General features: G+C 45.2%; 1 protein-coding gene across 1 annotated transcript in view; it reads left to right on the top strand.

The window, feature by feature from the left end:
* LOC139367576 (histone-lysine N-methyltransferase PRDM16-like) overlaps positions 1–14,624 on the top strand; it is a 103,265-nt gene that overhangs the window by 24,649 nt on the left and 63,992 nt on the right. The window contains exons 7-9 of the mRNA XM_071105830.1: positions 7,878–7,965; positions 10,292–10,461; positions 11,786–11,863. Of these exons, the coding sequence (XP_070961931.1) occupies positions 7,878–7,965; positions 10,292–10,461; positions 11,786–11,863 (336 nt within the window). The remainder of the gene's footprint in view (positions 1–7,877; positions 7,966–10,291; positions 10,462–11,785; positions 11,864–14,624) is intronic.

Below are 14,624 nucleotides of genomic sequence, written 5' to 3' on the forward strand. Positions count from 1 at the left end.
TTTGAGCTAAAAAAAAATCTCAAAAAGGTAGGGGTCAAAATACATTTCAATACCTAACCTTGCGAGGATAACGGCACTGAGCTTTTTTCTCAAATGTTTTATGAGATTGGAGAACAGATTGGGAGGGATCTTCGTCCATACAGAATCCTTCCAGATCCTTGATAACCTTCGTATGCCCTTATGTACTGACCTCTTCAATTCAAAACACAGGAGACTGCGATGGCCATTGCAAAATGTGGATTTTGTGGCCAATTAACGACATATTTGATGATTCTGATGTGGGCTTGAGGTTATTGTCTTGCTGGAAGATCCCCTTGTGGCCAAGTTTCAGACTCCTGGCAGAGGCAACCAGGTTTTTGGCTAAACTCTCCGGATATTGGGTTCAGAGGGCCTCAGGACCAGTGAAAGCGAAATATCCCCATAACATCAAAGATCCACGACTATATTTTACAGTAGGTAGGGGGTTAGTTTTTGCTCATACATTTTTATTGACGCTAAACCCACCACTGGTGTGCGTGACCAAAGAGACCCATTTTCATGTCATTTGCCCAAAGCACAGGTTGCAATCCAAGTGCCAATGCCATTTAGCAAACTCCAGTCGTTGACATCTTTTGGGGATGACATGAAAATAGAGCTCTTTGACCATGCACACCAAAGGTGGGTTTGGCGTAGAAATGAAATGAGAATGCATGAGCAGAAAATAACCCCAAACCTACTGTAAAATATGGTGGTGGATCTTTGATGTTATGGGGCTATTTTTGCTTCCACTGGTCCTAAGGCACTTGTTAAGGTCAACGGCATCATGAACTTTGCCCAGTACCAGGATATTGTAAACAAAAACCTGGTTGGCTCTGCCAGGAGGCTGAAACATGGCCACAAGTGGATGTTCCAGCAAGACAATAGCCCCAAGCACACAGCAAAATCTACAAAGAAATGGTTCATTGGCCACAAAATCAAAATTGTGCAATGGTCATCTCAGTCTCATTGAAAACCTGTTAATTGAATTGAAGAGGGCCGTCCATAAACTCAGATGAAGGATGTCAAGGATCTAGAAGGATTCTGCATGCAAGAACATCCCTCCGAATGTGTTCTCCAACTCATAAAACAGAAATAGGCTCAGTGCCGTTCTCATTTATTACAGTGTCAAAATTAAGAACAAAGTGTAAATAGGAAAATTTTTGTCATAAAGTCAGTATCGTCTAAAACAGAGTTTGAAACCTCAGTGCGTGATAACGAATAAATGAAGGTTGGGTTTGGATTACAATTATGTCAACAAATCATGCACCTTTTTGCCAAGCTCCACGTGCATATCGCCCCTTCGACCACTTTGCTTCCCGTCATTGAATGGGGCTTCATCGCCCCCAACGCACTCAAAGGATCACAGGGCCTATACGGATTGACCATGCCTCCACAGCCAAAGATCTATGGTTAGCATGCCCTGCCGAAGGACCCTAGTATGCGGTCGGAAAAGATGCTTGGAGTTCGTCTGTCCACAACTGTCTGCACCAGTAATGCTAGCTTGGTGTGCAACGACCGGTGGTGGTGAGTATAACCAGAGACACTGGAATATAATGGCTTCTCTGGTATAATTTAGCTAACAACGTTAGATAACGTTATTACTGATTATGTAGCTAGGTAGCCATCTCTTGATAAAGTGAGGCAGGCAAGTTATTGTTAGCTAGCAAGGCAGGCAAGCTATTGTTAGCTCGCGAGGCAGCCTAGCTAATGTTAGCTAGCTAAGCAGAGTAGATAGAGTAGATAACATTAGCGTAGCTAACTAGCTAGCTACCTCTACAATTTAGTTAGGTCGTAACTCATACGATTGTATAGTCTAGATACTGCTGGTTATGTAACGTTATCATTTTTTTAAAGCTAGCGTCGTGAGGCACGCTAGCTAGCTAACGTTAGCCTACAAGTTGGATTTGCAAGTTAGTTCGTAACTCATACAAGTGTATTCTATATTATCTAGGGCAAGTCTAAATAATGGATGCAGCTATAGTGGTAACTAACCCATGTCTAACATGCTGACCACACCGCTGGTGTCGCATGCGCGAGCATTGCAAAATAAATGTACACATACATGTTAGTCAATCATTACACCTAACACTGGTCGCGAGCGTCTGTGTGGCCAGGCGCTAAAATATAACTTAGTTCTATTTGTGATGCTTGATGCTGTGCAAGTCCTGCCTCTCCCATCCCCTCATTGGTTTTTAGGAGCATATACCATCTCCTCATTGGTTGTTAGGAGCATATAACCACGTGGGTGATTGAAAGATGAACTGAGGTTCACACTCCAGTCCAGTTGGTGGTGGTAATGCACCTTAAAGTTGGTTACCAACTGCCAAATAAAGTCCAAAGAAGAAGAAGAAGCCTGAAGGAGGAGAGATTACTAGAAACTAACTCTGTTTACCCTTTTATCTGTGTATTCATTGAGTAGAGGATCTTGTGCATTTCATGTAAAAAAACAACCCAATGTTTATATTCCAGGAAATATTTGCTAGCAACAGCAGGCTAGCTAGCTAAATAGCCATACATGTTTAACGCTTTTTGAACTGTCCCCAAAATAATATAGTTGGTTCAGAGTTTGTTTGTCAAACTGAGTGTCCAGATCATGTCTGGTGTGGATGGACAGACTCAACATGCACACAAGCAGTCTGGTCAGCATGTAAGTCTGACTAATACAGTGAACAAATAACCATTACGGTGTCAGCGGCCTGAATCTAATCCAATCTGGAGCTACAGTCTGTAAAGCATATAATTTGGCTTTCCACTAGTTACCCCATCCCCAAAGACAGAACTGACTATATCGTAAAAATGTATGAAAACAAAAATGAGCTTTTTGGTCTTAATTTAAGTTTAGGGTTAGGCATAAGGATAGCAGTGTGGTTAAGGTTAGGGTTATACACTGATCAAAAAAAGAAAGGGAACACTAAAATAACACATCCTAGATCTGAATGAATAAAATATTCTTATTAAATACTTTTTTCTTTACATAGTTGAATGTGCTGACAACAAAATCACACAAAAATTATCAATGGAAATCAAATTTATCAACCCATGGAGGTCTGGATTTGGAGTCACACCCAAAATCAAAGTCGAAAACCACACTACAGGCTGATCCAACTTCCAAAGTCAAAATTAGGCTCAGTAGTGTGTGTGGTCTCCACGTGCCTGTATGACCTCCCTACAATGCCTGGACATGCTCCTGATGAGGTGGCGGATGGTCTCCTGAGGGATCTCCTCCCAGACCTGGACTAAAGCATCCGCCAACTCCTGGACAGTCTGTGGTGCAACGTGGCGTTGGTGGATGGAGCGAGACATGATGTCCCAGATGTGCTCAATTGGATTCTGTTCTGGGGAACGGGTGGGCCAGTTCATAGCATCAATGCCTTCCTCTTGCAGGAACTGCTGACACACTCCAGCCAAATGAGGTCTAGCATTGTCTTGCAGTAGGAGGAACCCAGGGCCAACCATACCAGCATATGATCTCACAAGGGGTCTGAGGATCTCATCTCGGTACCTAATGGCAGTCAGGATACCTCTGGCGAGCACATGGAGGGCTGTGCGGCCTCCCAAAGAAATGCCACCCCACACCATGACTGACCCACCGCCAAACCGGTCATGCTGGAGGATATTGCAGGCAGCAGAACGTTCTCCATGGCATCTCCAGACTGTCACATCTGTCACATGTGCTCAGTGTGAACCTGCTTTCATCTGTGAAGAGCACAGGGCGCCAGTGGCGAATTTGCCAATCTTGGTGTTCTCTGGCACAACCCCCACCTGTGGACGTCGGACCCTCATACCACCCTCATGGAGTCTGTTTCTGACCGTTTGAGCAGACACATGCACATTTGTGGCCTGCTGGAGGTCATTTTGCAGGGCTCTGGCAGTGCTCCTCCTTGCACAAAGGCGGAGGTAGCGGTCGGGTTGTTGCCCTCCTACGGCCTCCTCCACGTCTCCTGATGTACTGGCCTGTCTCCTGGTAGCGCCTCCATGGTCTGGACACTACGCTGACAGACACAGAAAACCTTCTTGCCACATCTCGCATTGATGTGCCACCCTGGATGAGCTGCACTACCTGAGCCACTTGTGTGGGTTGTAGACTCCGTCTCATGCTACCACTAGAGTCAAAGCACCGCCAGCTTTCAAAGTGACCAAAACATAAGCCAGGAAGCATAGGAATTGAGAAGTGGTCTGTGGTCCCCACCTTCAGAACCACTCCTTTATTGGGGGTGTCTTGCTAAATGCCTATAATTTCCACCTGTTGTCTATTCCATTTGCACAACAGCATGTGAAATGTATTGTCAATCAGTGTTGCTTCCTAAGTGGACAGTTTGATTTCACAGAAGTGTGATTGACTTGGAGTTACATTGTGTTGTTTAAGTGTTCCCTTTATTTTTTTGAGCAGTGTATTTAAAATCACATTTTAAGAAGATAAATTATAGAAATAGGCAGCCTTCATGACTTTTGCTGTGGTAACTAGTGACTACCTCGAATTATCTTGAGTTACTGCCCTGATGACACAGAAGGCTTCATCGACAATGGTAAAGTGTGTTTTGTGAAAAGTTGTCTAAAAAAATCCCAGTGTGATAATCTAGTAGGTTCATTACCCAGCCAAGTAGTTGTCATTTTGCTTGTGAATTGCATAATCAAAAGCTTTGTGCTTTGTTTATAACAGAATGTAATTTACCACATAGCTGTCTATTGTATCACCATGTCACAGGCCCTCCCAGTCAACACCACCTCATAAGATAAAGGACATTGTTTATGAGGATTGCCTGCTGCAGTTGTTTGAGAGACTGCCAGTTTGCAGCAGAACATGCAATATAGTGAAGACCAGCAAGGGGACCCTCAGCATCACATAGACATGCCCTCGCTGTGAGCATTCCTATAAAACGGAACAGGGAGGACACTTGAATCAGGTTGGTGACATTTTACCTGGTCAAAGGTCAAAACATGTTTGAGTTTTGTCCCAATTCACCTTGATAACCTAGCCTCTTGGAACCAGCCTGATTTATGTGTGTATGCCTGTGTATGCATATCATGATATCTGCAGTGAAATAGAACTGTGAATACAGTGATCAGGTTGGTTCCAGCGTGCTAATCATAACCACCAGCGATCAGGTTGGTTCCACCGTGCTAATCATAACCACCAGCGATCAGGTTGGTTCCACCGTGCTAATCATAACCACCAGGGATCAGGTTGGTTCCACCGTGCTAATCATAACCACCAGTGATCAGGTTGGTTCCACCGTGCTAATCATAACCACCAGTGATCAGGTTGGTTCCACCGTGCTAATCATAACCACCAGTGATCAGGTTGGTTCCACCGTGCTAATCATAACCACCAGTGATCAGGTTGGTTCCACTGTGCTAATCATAACCACCAGTGATCAGGTAGTCAGTGCTCTGTTTGTGTTTGGCCGACCCGTAACTTTGAGTGGCCAGGAGCTGATCTACACTGCCGTACATATCAATTGGGCGCCGTAAAGGCCTCACCTCTTGTCTGCTCACCAACGGTCGCCGATGGGTAGACCAGAGTTAGGTAGGTTTAGTCTGACCTGTTCAATCTTCAACATAGTATATGTTTGTTTGTCAGATATCACCTTTGCTAACTGACATTGGTAATAGAACAGTGACTATATGTGTATGTGTTCACAGATGCATCTATGGAGCAGCACATGGAGACTTGCAAGATGATGTGATGAAGTCCAGATTGACAGATGGGCTTGATACTGATGTCTCTGAATAGAGAGGGAGCTGGCACTCAACATTAAAATTTGACTAGACACAACTTTTACTTGTCTTTTTATATGATTGAATTGAATGGTATCAGTAAGTATGGGGAGAGAGAAACCCTGTGTATTCCTCACCCAGATCAGGAAGCTCCTATTGTACACAAGACACCGCACAGGGAGGTATGACCACTATGACATGTTAATCAAGGTAGCCCCATTACCACCAGACAAAATGCAGATAGGCACAGTATCTGTATCAGCTGGGAATGACAATGAAATATGAAAGGTTCACATTGTTATATTAGCAGAACACTGATTCTATGGTATTATGTAAAGCAGGGGTGTCAAACTCATTCCATGGAGGGCCTAGTGTCTGCAGGTTCTAGTTTTGTCCTTTCAATTAAGACCTAGACAACCAGGTGGGTGGAGTTCTTTACTAATTAGCGACCTTAATTCATCAATCAAGTACCAAGGTGCAGAGCGAAAAACCCCAGACACTCAACTCTCTGTGGAGTGAGTTTGACACGGGATGTAAAGGGTTAATTCTACATCGACCTGTTACTACATTTGAAGATTATCAAAACATTTAGTTTAGAATATCTACATAAACTCATCAATTGCATTCTTCTTATATTACCTTGTAGACTACTGACCTATGCAAAGCTTCCTCCGGCATCTCACCATACATCTGCCTGTAGTTATTGAACTCAACCTGAGGTTTGTTTGTTGTGATTGAGTGGGGGGGAACAGCTGCGGGCAAGGCTCTGACGGATGTGTGTCTTGGTGGTGGCAAGGACACGCCCAAGAAACACCTACATCAAACCACACCCCCAAGCCAACTCACATTTGGCTCCTGTCATGGCCGCCGGAATGTCTTGAGAAGCAAGACAAATAAAATCTAGGTGAAATCAGCAGGTGCCGTTCCCAGCATGCCCCCAAAAAATGAGGCCAAATTCGCGTGTGTCCCTTTCTCTGTGCAAATCTATTAGTATAAAGTCATTTCCCATATTATTAGGATACAATGTACGCTGAGTATGGAGAAAAAAGTAAGAACACCCGCTCTTTCCATGACAGACTGACCAGGTGATTCCAAGTGAAAGGGGAAGGGACAGGTTAAAGAAGGATTTTTAAGTTTTGAGACAAATGAGACATGGATTGTGTATGTGTGCCATTCAGAGGGTGAATGGGAAAGGCAAAATATTGAAGTGCCTTTGAACGGGGTATGGGGGTATGGCAGTAGGACATCCAGCCAACTTGACACAACTGTGGGAAGCATTGGAGTCAACATGGGCCAGCATCCCTGTGGAATGCTATCGACACCTTGTAGTGTCCCTGCCCCGATGAATTGAGCCTGTTCTGAGGGCAAATAATAATAATTATTTTTCCTTTTCTTTATCAATGGTGTCAATAATTTCAGACCCCACTATACATACAATATTAATATAATATTTCCAAATCTCTATGTCAGTGTTCAGACTGAACTTTTCCAATCATGAAATAAGAGAAAAGGGCTAAGTTCCAATGTCCACACAAGAACACCACCAAGTACATAGTAGTCATTGGTCAAGGTTGTAGGTTCAATCCCCACAGGGATCACATACACATATCAAACATGTATGAACTCACTGTGCCCTTAACTGTAAGTTGCCTTGGATCAAAGTGTATGATTAGTGGCACATTTCATTATCAATATTATAATGATTGTCACGACTTGTTCGGAGGTCGACGTCACCGACCTTCTAGCCATCACGGATCCATTTTTAATTTTCCATTGGTTTTGTCTTGTCTTCCTTCACAGCTGGTTCCAATCCCATCAATTACATGTTGTGTATTCAACCCTCTGCTTCCCCTCATGTCCTTGTCGGAGATTGTTTTATTGTATGTTATGTGCAAGTCATGTGTCGGTGTGCGACGGGATTTGTACCCACTTATATATATTTCTTTGTATATTTTGGTTTTTGGAGTTTTATGAGCACTTATTAAACGACTCCGTTTATACCAAGTTCCTTTTCCTGACTTCCCTGCCACCGACACACACCCATAGCAATGATATTATATTGGAACATGGGAATGTATTGTGTGAAGTAGACCACAGTTGACCTCTGACCTTCATACGTAACCCTTGTCCTTGCTGTCCAGCAGGGTGGAAAAGAGGAAGTTACTGGACCCTGTAGGAGCTTTGAAGGAGAAGTTCCTGAGGGCCAATTCGCTTCTCTTCCATCCACAGGTACACACACACACACACACACACACACACACACACAGGGACTGTGTCTGAATACATTTAGTTGCGTTGTAAATAGCCATTTTAGGTATAATAAAATATAACAGGGGTAAAAGGGGTATACAGTGCCTTGCGAAAGTATTCGGCCCCCTTGAACTTTGCGACCTTTTGCCACATTTCAGGCTTCAAACATAAAGATATAAAACTGTATTTTTTTGTGAAGAATCAACAACAAGTGGGACACAATCATGAAGTGGAACGACATTTATTGGATATTTCAAACTTTTTTATCAAATCAAAAACTGGGCGTGCAAAATTGTTCAGCCCCCTTAAGTTAATACTTTGTAGCGCCACCTTTTGCTGCGATTACAGCTGTAAGTCGCTTGGGGTATGTCTCTATCAGTTTTGCACATCGAGAGACTGACATTTTTTCCCATTCCTCCATGCAAAACAGCTCGAGCTCAGTGAGGTTGGATGGAGAGCATTTGTGAACAGCAGTTTTCAATTCTTTCCACAGATTTTCGATTGGATTCAGGTCTGGACTTTGACTTGGCCATTCTAACACCTGGATATGTTTATTTTTGAACCATTCCATTGCAGATTTTGCTTTATGTTTTGGATCATTGTCTTGTTGGAAGACAAATCTCCCTCCCAGTCTCAGGTCTTTTGCAGACTCCATCAGGTTTTCTTCCAGAATGGTCCTGTATTTGGCTCCATCCATCTTCCTTTCAATTTTAACCATCTTCCCTGTCCCTGCTGAAGAAAAGCAGGCCCAAACCATGATGCTGCCACCACCATGTTTGACAGTGGGGATGGTGTGTTCAGCTGTGTTGCTTTTACGCCAAACATAACGTTTTGCATTGTTGCCAAAAAGTTCAATTTTGGTTTCATCTGACCAGAGCACCTTCTTCCACATGTTTGGTGTGTCTCCCAGGTGGCTTGTGGCAAACTTTAAACAACACTTTTTATGGATATCTTTAAGAAATGGCTTTCTTCTTGCCACTCTTCCATAAAGGCCAGATTTGCGCAATATACAACTGATTGTTGTCCTATGGACAGAGTCTCCCACCTCAGCTGTAGATCTCTGCAGTTCATCCAGAGTGATCATGGGCCTCTTGGCTGCATCTCTGATCAGTCTTCTCCTTGTATGAGCTGAAAGTTTAGAGAGACGGCCAGGTCTTGGTAGATTTGCAGTGTCTGATACTCCTTCCATTTCAATATTATCGCATGCACAGTGCTCCTTGGGATGTTTAAAGCTTGGGAAATGTTTTTGTATCCAAATCCGGCTTTAAACTTCTTCACAACAGTATCTCGGACCTGCCTGGTGTGTTCCTTGTTCTTCATGATGCTCTCTGCGCTTTTAACGGACGTCTGAGACTATCACAGTGCAGGTGCATTTATACGGAGACTTGATTACACACAGGTGGATTGTATTTATCATCATTAGTCATTTAGGTCAACATTGGATCATTCAGAGATCCTCACTGAACTTCTGGAGAGAGTTTGCTGCACTGAAAGTAAAGGGGCTGAATAATTTTGCACGCCCAATTTTTCAGTTTTTGATTTGTTAAAAATTTTGAAATATCCAATAAATGTCGTTCCACTTCATGATTGTGTCCCACTTGTTGTTGATTCTTCACAAAAAAATACAGTTTTATATCTTTATGTTTGAAGCCTGAAATGTGGCAAAAGGTCGCAAAGTTCAAGGGGGACGAATACTTTCGCAAGGCACTGTATATATTTTTTGCTGAAGACACAACACTGGTTTGCCTGATCACCGACAACGATGAGACTGCCTATAGGGAGGAGGTCAGAAACCTAGCAGTGTCGTGCCAGGACAACAACCGCTCCCTCAATGTGAGCAAGACAAAGGAGAGGATCGTGGACTGCAGGAAAAGGAGGGCCAAACAGGTCCCCATTAACATCGACAGGGCTGCAATGGAATGGTTCGAGAGTTTCAAGTTCCTTGGAGTCCACATCACCAACAAACTATCATGGTCCAAACACACTAAGACAGTTGTGAAGAGGGCACGCTTCCTGCCATCCAGGACCTCTATACCAGGCAGTGTCAGAGGAAGTTCCAAAAACTGTCAAAGACTCCAGTCACCCCTTTAGTTTATTTAGTACATATTTTCTTCAATATATTTATTGAACTGCATTGTTGGTTAAGGTAAGTAAGCATTTCACTGTATGGTCTACACCTGTTGGATTTGGCGCATGTGACAAATACAATTTGTTGATTTGTTGAGAAACAGTTAAAACGTGATTATACATTTTCCCCTATCTACAGCTACAGTATCTTTACCATGGTACACCTTCTTTACCTCAGATGTCAGCCATGGAGAGCATGACGGAGAAGCTGGAGAGATTTGGCGCTCTCAAACTGGATGCTTCGCCCAACTTGCTGCAGCACTCGGCCCACCCACTCTTCAACTTCCGCTCGCCGCCCTCCCTCTCCGACGCCATCCTCCGCAAAGGCAAGGATCGTTACACCTGCAGGTAGGTACCCACCAGACAGTTTAATTTGTCAACTTCCGCTCTCCGCCGCCCTCTCTCTCTGCCGCCCTCCCTCTCCGCCGCCCTCCCTCTCCGCCGCCCTCCCTCTCCGCCACCCTCCCTCTCTGCCGCCCTCCCTCTCCGATGCCATCCTCTGCAAAGGCAAGGAGCGTTACACCTGCAGGTAGGTACCCACCAGACAGTTTAATTTGTCAACTTCCGCTCGCCGCCCTCCCTCTCCGCCGCCCTCCCTCTCCACTGCCCTCCCTCTCCGCCACCCTCCCTCTCTGCCGCCCTCCCTCCCCGCCACCCTCCCTCTCCGCCGCCCTCTCTCTCCACCGCCCTCCCTCTCCGCCGCCCTCCCTCTCCGCCGCCCTCCCTCTCCGCCGCCCTCCCTCTCCGCCACCCTCCCTCTCCGACGCCATCCTCCGCTAAGGCAAGGAGCGCTACACCTGCAGGTACCCAAAAGACAGTTTAGTTTGTCAACTTCAAAAAAAGGTATATGGGATCAACATAAGATATTTAAGCCATGCTCTCTCTCTCGCTCACTTTCCACGCTCCCCATCTCTCTCTCTCCCCCTTGCCTACTCCCCCATCTCTCTCTCTCTCCCCCTTGCCTACTCCCCCATCTCTCTCTCTCCCCCTTTCCCCGCTCCCCATCTCTCTCTCTCCCCCTTGCCTACTCCCCCATCTCTCTCCCTCTCACTTTCCGCGCTCCCGCTCGCCATCTCTCTCTCTCTCTCTCTCTCTCTCTCTCTCTCTCTCTCTCTCTCTCACTCTCTCACTCTCCCCGCTCCCCCTCTCTCTCTCTCTCTCACTCTCCCCGCTCCCCTCTCTCTCTCCCTCTCTCTCTCTCTCACTCTCCCTCTCTCTCTCTCTCTCTCTCTCTCTCTCTCACTCTCACTCTCCCCGCTCCCCCATCTCTCTCTCTCCCCCTTACCTGCTCCCCATCTCTCTCTCTCTCTCTCTTACTTTCCCTGCTCCCCCATCTCTCTCTCACTTCCCCCACTCCCCCATCTCTCTCTCACTTTCCCTGCTCCCCCATCTCTCTCTCACTTTCCCCACTCCCCCATCTCTCTCTCACTTTCCCCACTCCCCCATCTCTCTCTCACTTTCCCCTCTCCCCTCTCCCCCATCTCTCTCTCTCTCTCTCTCTCTCTCTCTCTCTCTCTCTCTCTCTCACTTTCCCTGCTCCCCCATCTCTCTCTCACTTTTCCGCTCCCCCATCTCTCTCTCTCACTTTTTCCTCTCCCCCATCTCTCTCTCTCTCTCTCTCTCTCTCTCTCTCTCTCTCTCTCTCTCGCGTTCTCTCGCGCTCTCTCTCTAGGTACTGTGGGAAGATCTTCCCCAGGTCAGCTAATCTTACCAGGCACTTACGGACACACACAGGGGAGCAGCCCTACAGGTAAGCCCTTCCTCTTCTTTCCTCCATCCCTCTATACCGCTGACAGAAGCCTACTCCACCCGATCAACCAATGATGACATCACGTCCTTCCCACCTGATTTATTCCTCCTTGTTTGGCAATCAAAACGCACGCATGCCTTGCATAGGCCTTCGTAACGACACACACATACACACACACACTTAAATGTGCTGATTCGGCTATACACACACAAAGCATAGATATATATATATATACATATATATCGTGGAGGGAGGGAATAGAGTGGTAGGGAGGGACGGAGGGAGGTGGGCGGTGAATGGTCCTGGACAATGTCATGTTGTAATAGTGCCCTGGGGAAAACAGAGCCTCCATTTATAGAGACCAGTTAATTGTCAGTCATTTGGCGCCTGCCCAGTCTCTGCACAGATAGGGAGGGGGCTTCCTTCCTCTTAGACCCCAGCCATTCAGAGAGCCCATTGATTGACCTCTGAACCTCACAGCCCTCATTTCTCAAGATGCTCTTAAGCAAAACAGCATCAAGTACTTAGAGTCCTGCCAGCTACTTCTGCTCGCCACGCAACAGAGAGCTCACACATACACTCACACATACTACGCTCTCTCTCTCGCTCTTTTAACCGTGTGTCCCTCTATCTCTTTCTCTCTCTCTCTCTGCTGAATGTTTCTCCATCTCTCTATTTCCCCATCTCTTCGAGTCCAAAAAACAGTGTGCAGTTTGAGAACATGTTGACAGTGAAACGGAAATAGTGGCAGTGATAGGCAAGCAGTTCTACATTTGAAAATAACCTGCAATCTCATTTTTCAAATGGACCATCTAGTATTTGAAACTTGGTTAACCCGAGGGCACAAAACAAAAGGGGTGCACTTTGTCCTCTGTTGAGCTGTAGTGCCAACTCCCTGAGCACAATTTACATAAAGAGAGAGAGAGAGGGAGAGAGAGAGAGAGAGAGAGAGAGAGAGAATACAACCCATATTTATTTATCTTGTGTCCTTTAACCATTTGTACATTGTTAAAACACTGTATATATATAATATGACATTTGGATTGTCTTTATTGTTTTGAAACTTCTGTATGTGTAATGTTTACTGTTAATTTGTATTGTTTATTTCACTTTATATATTATCTACCTCACTTGCTTTGGCAATGTTAACACGTTTCCCATGCCAATAAAGCCCCTTGAATTGAATTGAGAGAGAGAGAGAGAGAGAGAGAGAGAGAGAGAGAGAGAGAGAGAGAGAGAGAGAGAGAGAGAGAGAGAGAGAGAGAGAGAGAGAGAGAGAGAGAGAGAGAGAGAGAGAGAGAGAGAGAGAGAGAGAGAGAGAGAGAGAGAGGAGAGAGAAACAGAGAGAGAGAGAGAGAGAGAGAGAGAGACCGAGAGAGAGAGGGAGACAGAGAGAGAGAGAGAGAGAGAGAGAGAGAGAGAGAGAGACCGAGAGGGAGAGAGAGAGACAGAGGGAGAGAGAGAGACAGAGAGAGAGAGAGAGGCAGAGAGAGAAAGAGGGAGACTGAGAGAGAGAGAGAGAGAGCGAGAGAGAGACCGAGAGAGAGCGAGAGAGAGACCGAGGGAGAGAGACCGAGGGAGAGAAAGAGACCGAGTGAGAGAGAGAGAGAGAGACCGAGGGAGAGAGAGAGAGAGAGGGAGAGAGAGAGAGACCGAGAGAGAGAGAGAGAGAGAGACCGAGAGAGAGAGAGAGACCGAGAGAGAGAGAGAGACCAAGTGAGAGAGAGAGAGACCGAGAGAGAGAGAGAGAGACCGAGAGAGAGAGAGAGAGAGACCGAGGGAGAGGGAGAGAGAGAGAGGGAGAGAGAGAGACAGAGAGGGAGAGAGAGAGACCGAGAGAGAGGGAGACCGAGAGAGAGCGACAGTGTATGTATGTGAGAGTGAGACAGCAACCAAGAGAGAAAGAGAGAGACAGACAGAGAGAGGGAGAGAGAGAGAATTGGGCCTCATAGCCAGGCACTCATGCTTCATTGTCTTTGAGCCATTTTCCTGCCTGAGATCTTTTATCCTATCAAAGTTATTTAAAGGAGAGAACACAGTGTGTATTTACTGATGGTGTTAAATTAGGTTTTCTAGACAGAACAGGGATCGATTTTGGTCTGGTTATTTTCATTATTTACATTAACAATATTGGTTTATCTGTAAAAAAAGTATAACTTTCACCTGTATCCAGAACTTCAATCTGCTTTATTGCCCAGCAGAAAGCCTTTGTTGAACCTAAATTGGTACTTCAGCAAAGTAAAACAAATGATGTGTTATTTTCCAAATCCCTTAAAAATGTATCTGATGTTATATGGATGGTGCCCTCATTGATCGTGTCTGGGCATCTGGATCGACAAAAAGCTATCTTTCAAAAAGCATGTTGTTGAGTTAAGACATGAAGAATTAAAATAGACTTCTTCTATAGGAACAGGTCCTGTCTTCATTAAATAGCACAAAACAAATCATTCAGTCAACATTCATTCCGGTTATTGACTATGGCGATAGCGTCTATATCAAGGTAACAATTTCTAAATTTGGTTGAGCATCAGCAGTTTTTCTCTTGTTATTTCAGTCAAAATCTTTTCTCTGGCCAATGGCAAAATTTATAAAATTGCAGAAAATGTGGCTTAAAACAGCAGCATTTTCTCTACTACCTCTGGCAAAATGTGTAGAATTGCAGGAAATTAACTGTCTATACGATGTCAAGAGGGGGCAGCTAAAAGTAGGTCCTCTTTGAAGTCTGGATACATCCAGGGATGGCTAAACCTGGAGATGCCTT

The sequence above is a fragment of the Oncorhynchus clarkii genome, chromosome 16, assembly GCF_045791955.1.
Source record: "Oncorhynchus clarkii lewisi isolate Uvic-CL-2024 chromosome 16, UVic_Ocla_1.0, whole genome shotgun sequence".
Lineage (NCBI taxonomy): Eukaryota > Metazoa > Chordata > Actinopteri > Salmoniformes > Salmonidae > Oncorhynchus > Oncorhynchus clarkii.